A 17,741-nucleotide genomic window follows, 5' to 3' on the forward strand; every position below is an offset into this window, starting at 1 on the left:
ATAAAAGTTTTCCTCATCAAAATGGAAATGTACGCAGCACGGTGCTCCAACATCTAATCTGATCTAATCTTTACTTTTCACTTACCACATACCATGATAGCAGCAGGACGTAGAACATTAAAAATAGATTTAATGAAACCAGCACTTTATGAAGAGACATTTATTAGATCAGTAGAATATATCACCATCATCATCATCATCATCATCATCAACATCATCACTATCGTCATCATCATCATCATCATCGTCACCATGCCAAAAAGCAGCAGCAACAGCAGCAGCAGCACTTAATTTCCTCACCTCCACCATATGTCCAAGACAGTGAGACGTCCTATATTTTCTCTTAATAATGATGATTTTATCATATGCCCAATCTCCACTGGAAGTTCCACAACGCTGCTGTTCAGCTCGTCTTGTTAGCCTAAAATCTCTTTCTGGCTCCAGCTGTTTCTCATCTCCCTCTATCATGGTTTCCAAAAGCTGATGAAGCTTGCAAACACAAACTAGACAAGGTCATCTGACATAGGGATGTGTTGCAATGCTCCACTGACATTGTTCATTGTTGTTAGCTGGTCTGTGTCTATCGTAATCCACAGTGAGATCCTGTTTAGATCTTGTTTATATCTTTTTTGAGTACCTACCTCAGGAATTATCAGTTGTACAGTTTAGAGTCCTAACAGAAATATTATGTACATCTTTGAAATAGTTAATATTGTGTACTGCATTAGCAAACAACAGAATAACAGTGATAACATCAGACTAGTATATCATTGCTATAGCAAAACAGGAACATTACAATAGTATTCACATGCACTAGTACACAGTGTCATACTTGTAAAACATAGACCATAGTATTTATATTTACAGGATGTTCACAGCTACATTCCAGGTTTGTGTTCGTGTATGCATTGTATAATAGTAGATTGTTATATTCAGGAAAAGTTTTTTTTTTTTATGGTACATGCATTGAAATGAAGTTATTACACTGTGCAGACTGTGAGGAACATAGACACGAGGCAATAAATGTGGAAGAAAATGGTATGGACACTGGGTTATTGCTCAGTGCATTTGATATGTAATGCATGTAATATTGACCAATATTGATAAATAACTTCCAGTCTCACTACAGTATTTGTGATAATACAGTTATTTTTAAGAGATTGGTCCTCTAAATCAAATTAATCAAATCAAATTATAAACTGGAAAAGAAAAAGCCTGCGCATTAAAAAATATTTTCACAATGTACATAATTGAATATCAATAAATACACATGTAGTGGAAACAAAGTGTATACAAAGCATATTTAAATCAACATGGAAGAACTCAGTATGACATTTTGTGCACTGAGATGATGCATTTGGCAGAAGTCCCTATGAAATGACTGTTGACACTGGAAGGAATCTAATGATTCAAAAAACATAAACAAAACAGAATTATAAAACCTGTCTGTGTTTGGGAAGCTTATCTAAGTTGTAGACACACAGACCGGTACAAAATCTCCCTGTTCACAACTGCTTTCGAAAGGACTTTTTCTTAAATAAACTGCTATCTGGTGAAACAACATAAAACAACACGACAACTGCAAGCCATTCCCTTCAGTTTGAGGAGATGTCATAGAATACAGTATTTACACATTTTAGCTACATAATAATATCTGTCGACAAATGGTGACTGTTGCTCCCAGTTTCTTACAGTGCTTGGGCATTTTTCTCTCTCATGTTGACTGATTGAACCATCTATAATACCAAAAATGACCAAATATCCCATCTTGTGCTTTCAATGAGCTTCACTGCTTGTAATTCCACTGCAAGTTCATTCACTCTCCAGACTGTTTTATTAATACAATCCCACCTCCTCTTCTTTCATATTTGTGTAGTAGAAAAGTAATTATCAGGTATTTTTAGGTATCTATTTAGTTTCACACTGACAGAGACACCTAACTAGCATGCCATGAGACAATGCTATTGACACAGCCATTTCAACATGGAGTCAGTCATAGCTATAGGGTGGATATATGTATCCAGTTCTTTTGCTGGTTTACACTCTCCCTCTGCAGTGCTCAGGCCAAATAGGCCAGCTGAGATAATATGCTCCAATGGTCTGGCGTGATACAACATCCTGTTTCCTGCAGTCCTCTGTACTGACGTACTGTAAACATGGCTGCCCACGCACAGTACGCACCAACCAGGAGATATGGGAAGTATTATCGTTTTTCCAGTTTAACTTTTCTATCCAGTTGTTGTGGAAGAAGTCTGTATCTCAGTACGAAGAAGAAAACTGGGTAAGTTAATCAGGGTTACAGAATGAGAACTGGGTGTGTTTTCAGGTTTGGGTGTTAAAAGTTAAGGTTTATAGGTCAGACACTGCGGGGGGCCCTCTCCAGTTCATGGGTCCTGCGGTTGCGTCCCTTCTGCCTCTCTTGCAGGTGTTTCCACTTTGCTGCCAGCCCTTGAGCATGCATGTGAGTGTGAGGGTTCACCACAACCTTCTGCTGTTGCTGCTGCTGCTGCTGCTGCTGCTGCTGCTGCTGCTGCTGGTGTATTTGTACCTGCTGCACCAGGTGGGTTTTCTGCCTTCTGTGTTTCCTCTCCCTTTTCCAAACCTGCTCACAGAACTCGTCCATGGTGTTCAGAGTTGGGTGATTCACCAAAGACAGGAAGTCTCTGTACCATAGCTTTTGATTTGGAGTTTCTCGAGGTGAAGAAAGGTCCTGGGCAGGGGCGCTGGCTGTAGCCTCCTCATCACGATGTAGCAGATCCTCCAAACGCTCAGTATCAATGACCTCTAAGGTCACCTTCAGAAGTGTCTGCATGAAGCCGTGCTCCACCGCCTGACACAGATAGATGCCCGAATCCTTCTTGTTAAGTATGCGAATCAGTAGGCCCTGGTCTGTGCGGATGAAACGTTCCTCTGATTTGATCTATGAAGTGAGAAAATTGGAGGCGATAGAGTCAGAGTGAAGGACACAGAGATGAAGACACCAAATAAATGAGATTCAACATTTCAAAATAATCCATTATGATATCAAGTTCCCCAAAACTCTAATCAGCTACACCTCATGGCTGTTTTAATTACACCAAATTTATTTCACTTGAGTCAACTATGGCATTAAATATTAATAAAATATAACACTGTATTATCTAAAACAATCTTCATTATGAAGTGCCATCTATCATTATTTAACTGCTCTGCACCCAGATCATTTCCGAGTATATTTCAACAAAATAGATTGAGTGTGTGCTGAGGTAGTGCCAACCTCCTGTTTGCGGTCATCGGTGGAACGCTGATACTGCCAATATGTCAGGGCTCTCTGAGACTTGGGACTGCACTCAAGGAAAGTGCTGCTGTTCTCCACACCATACACCGTTTTATCCAGGAGAGTTGTCTGCCCACTTAGTTCATCTAGATAGAAAATTGGAAAATGTTTTCTATTATTTCTAGCTGATACTATTGGTTGTGGTTATGTCTGAATGTTCTGTGGTTTCTTTTACAGGCCAGAAAAAAAACAATTGGAGACAGCTCTACACAGCCAACTTTTGTGAGTTTTTGTGATTTTCTGTATAAAACTCTGCTTTTCTGCTTTTCTCTGACTGAAAAGTAAGAAACTGTTCTCCGAGTGCTATCTGAGTTAGGGGCAGATAGTTAGGGGTTATTTCTTTCAACAGTGCATTTTACATTATTTTGTCACATCATCCTGTCTCTTTTCTTATCACACTCAATCATGTGCAGAATATGCAGCTCCCACCATAGAGGCAGTCACTGGAGCAAATGGGCTGCAACTAAAATCTAGGTTCTATTCAGTCAAATATGCGCAAAGCTATTCAGTGCTATGCACCGTAAGGTCAGTGTTCCTCTGACTAAACTCCTGTTGTATTCTGTTGTAAATTTAACAGTTCAGATTCCATTGAATATATTATTATCTCCTCATCATTTTCTTTAAAGAGTACTAAGTCTGGGATTTTTGGACAAATGTACAATCAGAAGTGTTGCTGCCAACCAGGTCAGTAGCAACATGTAAACAGTATTTTTTTATGTGCGTTAAATGAGAAAGTTAAATGAAAGAAATGTATAATTAAGAAAACAAGACGGTATGTGAGACCACAGTTAGAGTCCTATTTTTTGACTGAGCCCATTAACAGGGCAGTAGAGTGGAGGGCTTGGCGACACAGAGGAGGCTCAGAGGAATCCTGACCATGTTAATTACAAGCTTCACATGGACCGACTCTAATCTTCACCACCAGAAACACATAAAACACACAGACACAACACCAAACACGTTCAGCTGGATTCTTTTGATTGCTTCAGGAAAGGCCAGCAGCTGCTTTGGGACCATTTCTATGGTCAAAGTACAACTAAATCCTCAAAACAAAAGCTCCTTTTGTTGTGCAGTTGGAAGACTGACATGCTGGGTTTCTTATCTGCTTCAATATATCATTTGGAAATTCATAAAATATATACGTTATTAGACCGAGTAATAATGTCTTCATTAACACCAACATACAGATGGTTTGTTACACATTACCGTGATTGTTATCAAAGTTTGTAAAATTATTTTTTATTCCACAAACAAATATCATTATTTTTTATGTACCATGGTGTTGCAGATCCGAGCATTGTGTGAGTGGGTCTCCATTCCTGATGTCTTGTCTCCTTGTTCTCCTGCAGAAACACATATATATAAACACTTTCATGAGTCAGCAGAGAAAACAGCCTCTTTGTGTGTGTGTGTGTGTGTGTGTGTGTGTGTGTGTGTGTGTGTGTGTGTGTGTGTGTGTGTGTGTGTGTGTGTGTGTGTGTGTTTGTGTGTGAGAATATGCTCATACTGGGAATTTGGTTGTGTCTGTAGGTGTTTATTTGAATGTGGTTTGGATGTGCAGCAATTGTGGAGGCCAACACAAATAGATAAACTAAGAGCAGACTGCCAACAGCTTCATAGATAAGCTTTAATTATAGAGTGTGTACAACAGAGGACTTCAAATCTAATCAATCACTCCAGACTGTCGTCTCTCTGGGTTGCAGATGCAAATGAGATGGAGTTTCACAGCCAAACATAACTGTGAGGATATTTTCTGTAAACAATAATTGAAGAAATTATGGAGACACCAGCAATGTAGTAACTTCACCTTCTCTGCTTCCCATTGTTCTACCCCAGCACTGGTGTGCTGGTAATTGCAGGTAAGAGTTTGCTCTTGATGCCTTATTTTTGAATGTAGGACTGTGGAGTCCAGCTAACAGCAAGAACAGGATATTGTGCAGCTAGCATTCAAATCAATAAGCCCCATGGAGCTTTGAGTGGGAGGCTGCACACACAAGCACACACAAATGAGCACATACAAATCAGTCCACTACTGCAACCAAAGAACCACCAAACCTTTAACACCTACCTCACCCCTGGTTCATCCAGACAGCTTCCAGACATTGCTGACATTGGTTCTCATTTACAGTAAACACATGAGGCAGGTTATATTTCTACCTTTCTGGTAGAAATTCGACCCCATACCTTTAGGGGGTTTTGGCAAATATACAAAGCCTGCACTATAAGTGTGCCCTTTTTTCAGTCCTGAATCGCACTCTGACTGCATATGTCCTCAATCTTAACATGAAAACCCTTCTATATAGTCGGGTTTTACCTCAGTGAGGTATAGTCTATAGACCTATGTTAAACAAAAGTAATACTTAAACAATTAGGACTCAAACACCTGTGGTACATTTGGCATGCTTAAATCTAAAGCAGGTTCCTCTTATGTGAAACACATATATGCTTTTCCGTAAATCTGCGTCGACTGAAATTGACCCTTTTTTCATATGAATCAAACATTCTACCTGTGCTATTTCCAACTTGTTTCCCTTCGACAATGTGAGCATGCATCAAATTCAGTGTCTGTACCTGGCCAAACATGGATGTATCATATTGCATTACTGGCAAACTTCAAAACATGCTGAGTGTTTTGAAGTGCTGATTATTTGCTGTGTACAAGGAGTTAAGCAGCTTGTAAAACACAACGGCAGGATGGCAACATGACAAGCGTGAATGTGGAGTATGTATTCAGTACCTCTTGGCCATGGGAAAGTATCTGGAGCACTCGGTGCCATCCCATGCACAGTAAGGGTCCCTTGCCAGGCAGCATTCAGCACAGGCCTTCCCATATACCTCACATCGATGCAAAGGCATCTGGGACACACCAATGTCTGAGCCCAGGTATAGTTGTTGCTGTGCAGGTAGAAGAGAAAAAGACTCAGATTTCAATATCAGATACTGTATTTTTTATCTCTTAGGAGCTATAATTTAGGCTTTAAGTCTGGATGGGTCGTGTCCTTTAAGTAATACACCTACAGTATGTTTGGCTCAGCTAATGTTTTTTCCAGTGAAGCAAAAATGCAAGTCAGGAATGTGGACAGACCATCCTACTGCAGGTGCTCAGCACCCTCCTACCTGTCAGTTAGCTGACTCCTTTTGTCTCCCCAAGCCATTTAAGTTGATGAGCTACTTTTTAGGCTGAAAAGCCAACAATTGAGATCTTTGTGTGCGTCATCTCGAAATATTTAAAATGTGCAGCCAAGCATGTCTTTGTTCTGTCTTTCATCCCTGCAGCAAGGTGTGTCACTTATGAGGTAAAGCTCTCGCTCTCTAAGAAACAGGTTTTTTGGACGAATGCAAAAACAGTGGTCACTTGTTACATTTTTCATTCTTATTATGCCATATTTCCGCTTTTCTCCCCACTGTGATCTAGTAGCCTTATGTACTGAACTTTCACTGAACTCATCCACTGAGGTAATATTCTTTTTTTAGAATAACCCTGCTGCTTTTTTCTCCTGAAGATGTTGGTATAGTTTAGTTATATATGACTTCATTTAATTATTAATTGTGTAGTAAGAACTACAGTCAATACCTGTTTTGTTGAAAGTTCCATGGCTGTAATGGCTGTTGGCTCCTGTAGGAAAAAAAAAAAAAACAATAGAAAATAATAATTGGACAATACTAAATGATCATACAGTCATCCCTAAACCTGGTACCTCAAGCTCTACAGGTAATGATAGAATAACTTACTCTAAAGACAGTCATTTCTTCCAACAGGACTTCCTCCAGGTCATGCCAGGAGCCTCTGGGGATGGATACCACTTTCAGAATTGTCCCCATGTCTTGCACACAATGGAAGCACACATCCTGGGTTAATATCTACTCTATAACACATGCTCATCTATATATTTACAACAATCAATTGTTGTTACAATGTTTCAGTTTACAGTATAAAGTATGCATGCAAATGTATATAACTGTATACCTGTGCCTATGAACATAACGTCATACTGGCCATCTTCAGCTTCTACTTTATCCACCACTATCTGGGTGAACTGGTAGTCCACATCTGTTTTGACTATGATTGGTCGATTGTTAATGGGGTAGACGGGGTTGAACATGGCCGGATGGCTTCTGGCAAAGGTCACAACTTCATCAGGAAGGTCCTTAGTTGTATCAAATCCTCCAAATGTTTTGCTTGGGCACTGAAAGATATTTGTTGTAACGGTTACATTGTAGGGCATAAGGGAGAATTATCGTGAAGATCCTCCTGAAAATTCCAGTTCATCCCAGACTATCACTCCAGTTAAGAGCATACTGTACTCACTGTGCCAGGCCGTGGGTAGGGAACACGTCCCTGGAAGGGCACCCACTGATAGTTGGGTCCATCTCTATGAGCGTAAGGACCCAGAAACACTCTCCTGATGTCTGTCATGCTGTACATACACACAGCTGAACCTTTGAAGATGTTGCTAATGGGCAGAAAGAATGAGTCAGATAAGGAAAGGTCACATCCTTGTTCAAAACACAGGCCATGTAATCAGTGATTGTGGCCAAAACTATTCTAATGTCAGCCACGGTACCTGGAAGTGGTAAAAACTGCATAGATGACCGGGCTCTTGGGATCCTTTGTGCTCATGAGAAAAACATCCTCTGAAAATCAAAAAGAAGGCACTGTACATTACAGACACATCCTCCAATGAAAAGGCAGCATTTCATCTTCAGGAGATAATGTGTGAAACCTGTTTTAAGGTTCTGGAGAAATCACTCACGTAGTTCATCAAAGTGGGTGTCTATTCCATTACTGCCGGGCACAGAGCAAGTAAGTCGAGCTTTCAGGAAGGTGGTCCACTTATTTACCAGACTCCTGTGACCTCCCAAGTCATTCTGTTGGAAAGATCACAGGCAGCAGTTCACGAGGGAAGTTCAGTTATTTGGAAATTACAGGAATAGTGTTCATTTTGAATTTTAGTACACTTTTTGTTTCCTTAAGTGGCCAAGTTAAGAAAATTACTGTTTTACTTTCAACAGTAACATTCCCCCTTTTTTTAAGCATATAACAATATATCATTGAATTTTAAAACAGCTTTCATGTTTGTATTTATATGCAGCCTTATGTATATATAAATTGTATATATTCACCGTTCAACCACAACATTAAAACTGGTAACTGGTTTTATTGTTGTAGCTGATTGGTGTATGCCTCATTAGCCTCTGGTTGAGTGAGGTGAGACATTTTCTTTGCCAGCTGGATATAGAGCATGAGAAATGCCTACCCTATGCCAGTGATGCTGTCATTTTTCCCCTCTTAAACCTTTTAAAGCATACTAAAGACTCAATCTTGTCACTAATTTAACAAAACAGATATGGAAAAAAGTGAGAAAGCCTCTGTCCAATATCCCTTTATTGACTGAGGAGAACTGGTAATATATAAAAATTGGAACTTGTAGTCTAAGTAGAGACGTGGCTTCTCAAGGAAACTCCAGATACCTCCAGATTAGAAGTTACGTAAGCATGCGCCTTCTTTACAAAGCTACAATAGACAGATCATGGGGTAAAATCTCTATGATAATACACAGTTTCGATGGTAAATAATTGCATTTGTTGATTCTACTACACTGGATTTACAGAAGAAAACTTCTGAACTGTCTTTAATGGTTTTTCTTTGCACTAGATATATTTGAAACTTACACGTCCAACACACTGACAGCTCACTTTATAAAATATATTCCAGAAAGAGTATTTAACACACATTAGGCATACAATATGAAACATAACATTTTCATTGATGGTGATATGAAATTTTCAGCGAAGGAAGTGTTTTCTCTTAATTTTTAATCAAGCCTGTCAATCAACCAAGCATCCATATTTGCCTCTTTAAAATGCATCAATTGATTTTTTGATGATGTGAAGAAACAAGACTTTAAATGTTCCACTATATATCCTAACAAATACTGTACTGTGTGCCTCACAGTGTAGTGTTTGTGTTCAAGTACATAGCACACAAACACAGAAGCACAAAGTGCTGTCTCATAAAAACTTATACCACTTGGTGTTGATTTATGACAGAAAATTAGAATGTGTCCAAACAGGAATAGGCCCAAATTAATACTGCATCTTGCATAATGGATGACTTGTCTTGTGATGAGGAGAGCAGATTCCTGACATTCTGGGTAATCAGGCTGTTATGGAGGAGGCACGATATGCAGCTAAATGGGAGGCTGACGCTCACTCTCTGATCTGCAATCAGCTTTGTGAATTCCTGCTCAATGAATAAGAATGTGATTTGGAACATGAAAGCTGATACAAGACCATTGATTTAACAGCCATCCGCTGGAGCTGGAGGGTTCAGCAGACCCAATCAGTGCCAAAGCCTGACATTAGGATAACAGTGCTGCCACTGACAGCGTCTTTTCCTCTCAGGTTCTGGTGACATTTAACATTTCTCTCAGGTTTCTGTCTTCGGGGGCAATTGTACCAAGCACAACAAAGCCCACTCTTCTCCAGGCTAAAAATAATCACAGATAACAGCTCCTGAAAGCTGCCATTATGAAAGCCACTCAGACACCCGTCAAGTGTTTTTCCAGTTACAGAAGCTATTTCACATAATGTCAGTGTGAGATTGTGTGTGCCATTGTCCCTCTTGCCTTTTGTGTGTGTTCTTCTGTGAGAGCCAGCTTGTGTGACTTTGTGTTAATGTGTGTATGCATACTTTGCAAAGCTGTCCGATGCGAGCATGTGTGGCCTTCCCAGCATGCTCTCCATCCATAGCATTCTCTCTGAAGAACAGGTAGATCTTATCATCTTCTGGGTTGTCACTCTCTGGAATCTGATGAATGCCTACAAACCGAGGATCTGCGACACATACAGATACACATATAGAGATAAATTAAATCAAGATAGTAAGTAATTAAGTAAAGTAAAGATTTTTTTATTCAGCACTTTTCAAAAACCAAAAGCCCTGAAAATGCTTCACAATAAAAGCAATTTAAAATATCAAACAGGGAGCATAATAAACACAAGCGCAACAAAGTCAGCAAATGCTCAATATCCCTTCATTTTAAATCAAGTGCTGGAAACATCCAGCAGATACTGTCTGACGACCTAAGAGATTTGAAGTTACTATATAATTACATCAATTCAGAAATGTACTCAGGAGCTTCACTGTGTAGGGCCTCTTAGTTGATAACAAAAGTTTTTATTGAATTCTAAACTCCACTGGCAGCCAACAGAAAGAAGCAAACAATTGAGTAATGTGCTCTTTGTCTTTGTCAGAAGATGGGCTGCAATATTTTGAGCCATCTGCAGACACACTCCAGCTCCTTGGCTGAAGCAAGAGTATAGTGAATTACAGTAATACAGTTACGAAGATATAAAAGCACAAACTAATTTCTCAGCCCTTACAAAAGATAAAATTTGTTTTTGGATATTAAAAAAAAACTTAGAATTGATTCTTATATACAGCATGATATTAGATGGTTAAGAGCCCAAAACTGTGGGAAAGGGTTGTTTGTGCACTCTGTGGCTACTTATAAGGACCTCTGTTTTATCCTAATTTAAACTGAGCTAAAGAAAAGCTATATTACAACTACTAATTAAAGGCCCAATGGCAGAGTATAGATAGAAAATACAATAAGAGCAAGAACAGATCCTTGAGGCAGTCTATAGGTCAGAACAGCAGTGTCAGACATGACATTAATGACAGCCACTGAAAATCATCTGTTTGATAAGCAGTTTTTCAACTTGATAAATAGGACATAAACGAACTGAGCAGACCCAGATAGGCCAACCCACTCTCTTAGCCTATTCATAAGGATCTCAAAGAGGATCCATTGTCAAGTGTATGGAAAGCTGAGCTCAGTTCCAGCAAAAACAAAAGTGAGATTTGAGAGTCAACTTGCAACACCCTAAAACTACTGTATTTTTTGAAACTATTCATGAATATGATCAAAGAGTTGGTCAGTGATTCTACTATCTCACCATTTAGCCACCGGGAGTCATGTTGCTCTGTCCTGATTGGATGATGCTTGCCAAGAGTGCGAAAAATGGCAAAGTCCCGCCCCATGAAGTCAGCTGATGTTCCAGCATACAATTCCCCATCTGAGAGTGAGAGGCAGAAATTGCGCTAGCATAGTAACACTGAATGAGAAAACCATCTGTAGTGATTTTTCCTTGGTGATGAAGGTGTAAAAGTCTGAGGAATTGTTCAGGGGCTTAGCAGTACAGGTATACTTGGAGTCCTGAAAGAACACAAACAGTGACGGACGTGATGAACATCGGGAGTGTGAAATTAGCGTTAACACAATGCACAGGGCTGGGAGGGGAAGGCGAGGGAAGAATGAATGGCTGGAGGGACAGATGAGGAGGGACAGGACAGAGGTGTGAGACAGAGGGAGTACATAATAATGATGGTGAAAGGGGAGAGAAAAAGGGGAGAGGAGATGAGGAGTGATGGGCTGGAAAATGGCCATCTGCTAGGTTAAACGGTGTGATATAACACAATGTGACTGGTGATGATTGGGAGTAGAGAGGAAAGATATGCTCACACAGGCCTGCTTTATTTGGCAAAAATTGAGGAGTCAGTGTGAAGAAAACTCAATAAAGTGTCATCTGCCATGCACACCCGGCACTTAAAAGAGATATCCAGATTGAAATAGAGTTTACAGTGCTGTCAATGAGGGGTTCCCAGTGTGTAAATACAAACTACAGAGCAGATCCACTTGTAATGAATGACAGGAATGCCCTGTTCTGTTATTCACATTTACTTTACACCCTATATATCTGCTGGAATGAAAGAGCAAGGCAGAGGGTGTTTTCTGGACTCCCAGGTTTTTATATGACCTTGCTGTAACACACAGAAGAGCAGCACTATGTAGCCGGTCTTAAACTCACCAATTAGCATGGAGGCAGTAAGCAACTTGGGATCATAGGGACTCTTCCCCCGGCCGTTTTCTGTGTGAAGCTCCAGTCTGAACACACTGTCCTGAATGTAGAGAGACAGAAAGCCTCAGGATAGTTGGTGTTCTATCAAATGCAGGGGTTCACATTATTTTCTGGCATGGAGGATAAAATTGTTCAGGGGAGAAAAATTGCTCCGGTATGAGTGGAATTCTCTCTTGGAAACCCATTTTGCCGTCAGAACTTCAAGTCATTCAGGTTGTGAGATAATTGCAGGATTTTATGAAAAGGAGCAATTGTATTTGAAATTTTGGTCTAAACCATGACACTGTAAAATGTTAAAATGAATCACAGAAAAAACACGATTCAAAAGTGCAGCCATCAACAAATGAGAAATAGGTCTTGTAATTAGCAGATAAAGAATACAGTATATTTAAAAGCATACAGAGAAATCTTAGAGAATTTGTGAGACCAGTTAAGATGTCTAAAATCATGTTTTCACCAGCAAAGGATTGGGAATGAAAACAATAAATCTCATCACTCACTTGTGACTTGGTGACCTTGACACTCATAGGAAACCCATCAGATGAAATACATCTCAAGGTTATGATCTATATACAGTAAATAGCTTTTCTCAGAGATATTTCCTGCCTCTAATTGTCTGTAAATAGCCGCCTAATGAATAGGAAATGCACATTTATTAGTCTGACTCAGTGACATTTGGAGGAGAAGAGAGTAATTTCCTTCGCACATACTCAAATGAACACACACATACACATACAGCAGTTACATATTAGAGTGATGAATTGGAAATCCTGCAGACTATGAAACCCTGTGTTTAATTTTCCACCTCATTTTGCTTAATGAAACAATTTTATGTACTTAGCAAATCATTTGCTAGGAAGACAATGCACTCACACCCAGCTAAACATGGACCTTTACAAATTTCAATGCTTAAACTTTACTATGATACGAAGCACAGTGTAGCTTTTATATCTCAAAGCGAACATGCATTATTTTGTTTGACAGCAAGTGGAGGCAGTAATGGGAATGCATTTTACTGTACCTCTGGTTTCTTTCCCACCTCCAGGTAAGAGCACACAGGGTGGAAGGCTCCTGTCCCACACACATAGAGATGGGTCTGGTTGAATGGCTGCAAAACCTTGATGAAATTTGAGCACTCCCTCTAATAAAACAGAGAGAGAGAACAAATCAGTCACGGTGAGCAAGTGACACTTGTTGCAAAACCATGTTAAAGCCACAATATCTTGTTGGGATAGCACCCAGGACATCTGAATCAGTAAAAACATGGCGAAACTGCTGGATAAATGAAAAGTTCACTCACTAAGAACATAAGTCACAGAGGAAAATCCATTACTTAAATAAAGAGATCTGTAATGATAACAGAAAGCAAAGCTTACTGTAATCTACTGAATTCCCCTGAAAATGGCCAACAAACTATTGCAGTGGGCTGAGAAATAATTCTGGAACTAATATTATGACCAGACTGAGCATTATCATCCATGATTTTGTATTTTCTTCTCCTCCGCTACCTACAGCACTCCACACTCCCATCTCCACGACATCTCACATACAGGCTTGAGTCTCTCTATCTGAACTCAATGACATTTTTCAATGCTGGCTTCAGAGATTTTACGCATTTGCGCTGTGTAATTTTCCATGGAATTATTGTGAAATCCAAAGAGGAAGGCACTACGAACTATGCAGAAAAACAAAAGAAGCAGTGAACAAGACTCATACCATAACAATCCCATACCAGTCTGAATAATTTAGCCTTACATTGGCTTACTATTGGTCTGTCAGTACAAAAGGGGTGTTCTTGATTCTGCATTCTACCGGGCATGCAGGAATATTCTTCATGAGTAGTTTTCCTGACTCGATTACTTTAATAACCTATCACTCATAATTTTGCAGATGTTGTTTATTTAATAATTTTCATGTGTGTGTGTTTGTATGTGCGTGAAGCACGAGAGGCATCTGTATGTCTTGTATGCATTGCTCAGTGCCATATAGCATATTTCCTCGTGCTCTGGCAGCATGTGCTTGAACGCATCTGACCTCAAATAAATCTGAATATGTCATCAAATAAAAAAATCCAGGAAAAAAGAATATAACCACCTATTATGCATGACTAAGTTCATCTGGCCTTACTAGGTCATCAGCAGACAGCAGCCTCTGTTTGTGTAAGCTTTTGTTGTCATTTAAGCAGCTGTCTTTCCTAGGATTTACGAAGTGGGTTTATGTGAGTAATGAACATTATTGCAAGCAATATCACTGTATTGTAAATACATATTATCTTTGCACTGTGTTGCCTGTAGCACCCCTGAATATTTAGCATATCTAAACATATTCAATACATAGCTTTTCTTTTTTTCCCTTATATTTCTTCTTACTGATTGCTAGGAAATACAGAAGTAGCAGCAGCTTTTCTCTGTCTTGTAAGTGTACTGTCACACCTTTCACACCCATCTATCTATTTCTTTCCTTTCTGCTTCCGAAGTGTCTGCTTACAGTTCATCAGGGGGCATCTGTGGATCTCTATCTCTCTCCACCTTCCTTTAATTCTCACTCTCCTCCAACTCTATGACAGAAAGACCACCCCTCAGGGTACCTTATTCATCCATGCCACAATGTTTACAGAGGACACACAAAGGACTTCATGGCACTTCAAATCAGCCATAGAGAAGGGTAAAAGGACAGGAGAGCTTGCCCTGTTCTGGCCAATGCCTAGGCAGTGAACTGAGGCATAAACAGCATTGCCATGATTTTACATTCCAGCCTACTGCCTTGGGCTATATTGAAGATAGAATTCATAACACAGCTTGCAGGGAGAGGAGAAGAGAAGAGTGTTTACACAGAGTTTCACCACACCACACAAGCTGCTCTAAAAACCACAGTTGGCCAGATACAGATAGATGTGATGCTTGGTTTGTCATGCAAGGGTTGAGTAAGGTAGGGAGGCTGAAAAAGCCCTGGATCTTAATGCCAACACATAAGATGTTTCAGATACAGCTCATCAAATTTCATACAACATTCTTATCCTAAACAAATGAATAGACTGCATGGCTTTAGAAATCCCAAGTGCTTCTGTAAACACACAGAATCTTTACATTTATGAGCAAAAAGGGAGAAACATGGAAGAATTACAGTCTAATAACATGGGAACACTAAAGGCTATGATCCCTGAATATATGACAGTAGCTATTATTCATGGAGTACAGTTATACCGGTAGGTCTGGTTGAAGCACAGTGATTTCCCAGGCTTCACTCTATTAAACTGAGTGCCCAGAGGCTTGATAAGTGATTAAGGTCACATGATGGTCTCAATCTTGGCTGAGATTATGATCAGACCTATAGTGAGCTATGTGATGTGTATACCATATGACAGATTTGATATGTCAACACACTAGTATAAACAGGCTAAAAAATGAAAATAAATATTCTATTGTCTATGATTAAAATGCCATATATGTGGATCATACATCCAGTGTAATTCCAGCACCACTACAAGTACACAATGTGAGATTTGCTTGGAGACCTGCAGAGTTGCACATTGTTCATCATACAAGAGAACTGACATTTTCAAAATTTCTGTGGGAGTGGAGAGGCAAAATGCTAACACCCACTTGCAAGATGGATGGTTTTAGCCCTTACCGAGAGATCTTTTCCTGCCCACTTGCATTCATCTCTCCTGGTGGGAGAAGCTTGCCAAGGGATCTGCAACACAAACACAGATCCTGTACATGTTGGAAAAGAATAACCTCATCCTAGAATCAGTTTAACAGAGTGAGTCGATACAGCTACAGCTTGTGTGCATGCATGTGTAGATATGAGGGTTGAAGGGGTCACAGCGCGATTTGTTATCCACTTTGTTTCAGTTTACTCCATCATTCATCCAGGCGTGAAGAGAGCAGCTAACATGCCTGGCACAGCATGTGATCGTATGCGACAGCCCTGGTCTGAAATATTCATGAGGCACTTTTCTGAGGAAACAGAAAAGAGAGTCCCGAGACACCTGAGCCCCTGAATGGCATCCTGGATGGAGATGCATACTCAAGGCAGGTATTAAGTCGGCCAGAAATCACAAACAGACTTCCAGTCATAAATGGATGAAACCGCCAGATGGACTGTCTGAAAATCAAACATTGGTTTTACCTGTGCATAGTCTTTGCTGATATTGAGGAGGTTAAAGGAGAAGATGTGGTCCTTGGCTCCCACTATGAGTCTTCCTTTCTCCTCGTCCAACAGGAAGGTGTGGTAAGCCGAACTGTTGGACAGGCCTTCAAACGTGACAAGGTTGTTAGACTCCAACATGTCTGCAGAGAAAAATGGAAAGAAAAGTGGTGATCAGCATAATATGATAATCATTTCATGAAAATCACAGTAACTGCGGGCTGAACTGAAAGCTGAAGAAAATCCATCAGGTTTATATTTATTTCAATTATTTTGTTAAATTTCCAGGGGCTGTTTGAAAGACATATTTTAGAAAAGCTTTCAACATTTCCAACCACCTAGCATATCTGTGACCACAGGTTCACCTCTACATTCACTAGTCTGCCTGCTCAGCTGTAATATGCCACATACAATGACAGCTTGAGAATCACTGCTCTATGCCTTGAGGGTATGGTGAATAAATTAAAGAACTTACATTGGGCTGTCTTGCCCCTATGCACTGATGTTATTTTTTTTGCCCATTCTTCCTCCACATTTTTCTTTTTGTTTTGTTTTTTATTTTTGCAAAATTTTGTTGTCTTTGCAAAATTGTTCTCAGGACTGGTAATTACACAGCTTGGCCAAGCAAAGCAACTGACAGATAGTGAGGAGCCACTGCCAAGCCAAATTGGACTGGGCAGGTAATGCCGGCACCGGGAGCCAATGATCAAACTGTCTGACCTTGACCAGAACAGCCAAGCAGAACTTGGTACACTCACAGTGGAAAACTGGGAGGAATATATAATGTCCTATTACTTTGCTAATATTTCATAATCCAAACAGCAGGATCTAAACCACATCAGCTATTAGGACACGTTACTATGGGCTACAGCTCACGTTTTGCAGTGTAATGCAATGGTCTGCCAAGTCTGGCAAAGAAGCGACATTTGCTTTCACAGCGGAAAGCCGAACTTGTCACTAACAGACATTGAAGATCTCATTACCGTAACGACCTCTAAAGGTGGCATTATGACTATGGCATTACACCTTTTGTGTAACATGCAGACACACACAAACACATTCATACTCTTTCCTTCTCACATTTTGTTCTCACCCGCAAAGTCTAACCACACTATGACCCCCTCCCATTGACCACCCACACAAAAAGGTGGAGAGTTATGGAACAGAGGGGAACTGGTTCCTTTGGTGCTCTCGTTCTCTGTCTCTCTCTTTCTTTTTCTCGGGGAGTAAATAACAAAAACGCTCATGAATGTTTTAGCAGGGAGAATGCCCCCTCTCCGAAGTGTGTCAGAACCCGAGAGAGTGAGAAGACAAGCTAAAGCAAAGCTGGTATAAAAGAAAATGAAATTGG

The 17,741-nt window shown here is 40.0% G+C and overlaps 1 protein-coding gene across 2 annotated transcripts in view; it reads right to left on the reverse strand.

Moving 5' to 3' along the window:
• Positions 1–220: 220 nt before the first annotated feature.
• Positions 221–17,741, reverse strand: part of sema3ab (sema domain, immunoglobulin domain (Ig), short basic domain, secreted, (semaphorin) 3Ab) — a 43,133-nt gene continuing 25,612 nt past the window's right edge. Inside the window, exons 2-17 of one of the 2 annotated variants that reach the window (XM_040132190.1) lie at positions 16,373–16,533; positions 15,872–15,934; positions 13,263–13,382; positions 12,191–12,281; positions 11,279–11,398; positions 10,011–10,153; positions 8,071–8,185; positions 7,882–7,951; positions 7,626–7,770; positions 7,284–7,503; positions 7,049–7,140; positions 6,891–6,932; positions 6,054–6,211; positions 4,592–4,659; positions 3,257–3,402; positions 221–2,920 (exon numbers count right to left, since the gene is read on the reverse strand). In XM_040132190.1, the coding sequence (XP_039988124.1) occupies positions 2,357–2,920; positions 3,257–3,402; positions 4,592–4,659; positions 6,054–6,211; positions 6,891–6,932; positions 7,049–7,140; positions 7,284–7,503; positions 7,626–7,770; positions 7,882–7,951; positions 8,071–8,185; positions 10,011–10,153; positions 11,279–11,398; positions 12,191–12,281; positions 13,263–13,382; positions 15,872–15,934; positions 16,373–16,533 (2,318 nt within the window). In that variant the 3' untranslated portion in view covers positions 221–2,356. The remainder of the gene's footprint in view (positions 2,921–3,256; positions 3,403–4,591; positions 4,660–6,053; positions 6,212–6,890; positions 6,933–7,048; positions 7,141–7,283; positions 7,504–7,625; positions 7,771–7,881; positions 7,952–8,070; positions 8,186–10,010; positions 10,154–11,278; positions 11,399–12,190; positions 12,282–13,262; positions 13,383–15,871; positions 15,935–16,372; positions 16,534–17,741) is intronic. The other variant, XM_040132189.1, reaches the window with a different exon arrangement.

The sequence above is a fragment of the Xiphias gladius genome, chromosome 8, assembly GCF_016859285.1.
Source record: "Xiphias gladius isolate SHS-SW01 ecotype Sanya breed wild chromosome 8, ASM1685928v1, whole genome shotgun sequence".
Classification (NCBI taxonomy): Eukaryota; Metazoa; Chordata; class Actinopteri; order Istiophoriformes; family Xiphiidae; genus Xiphias; species Xiphias gladius.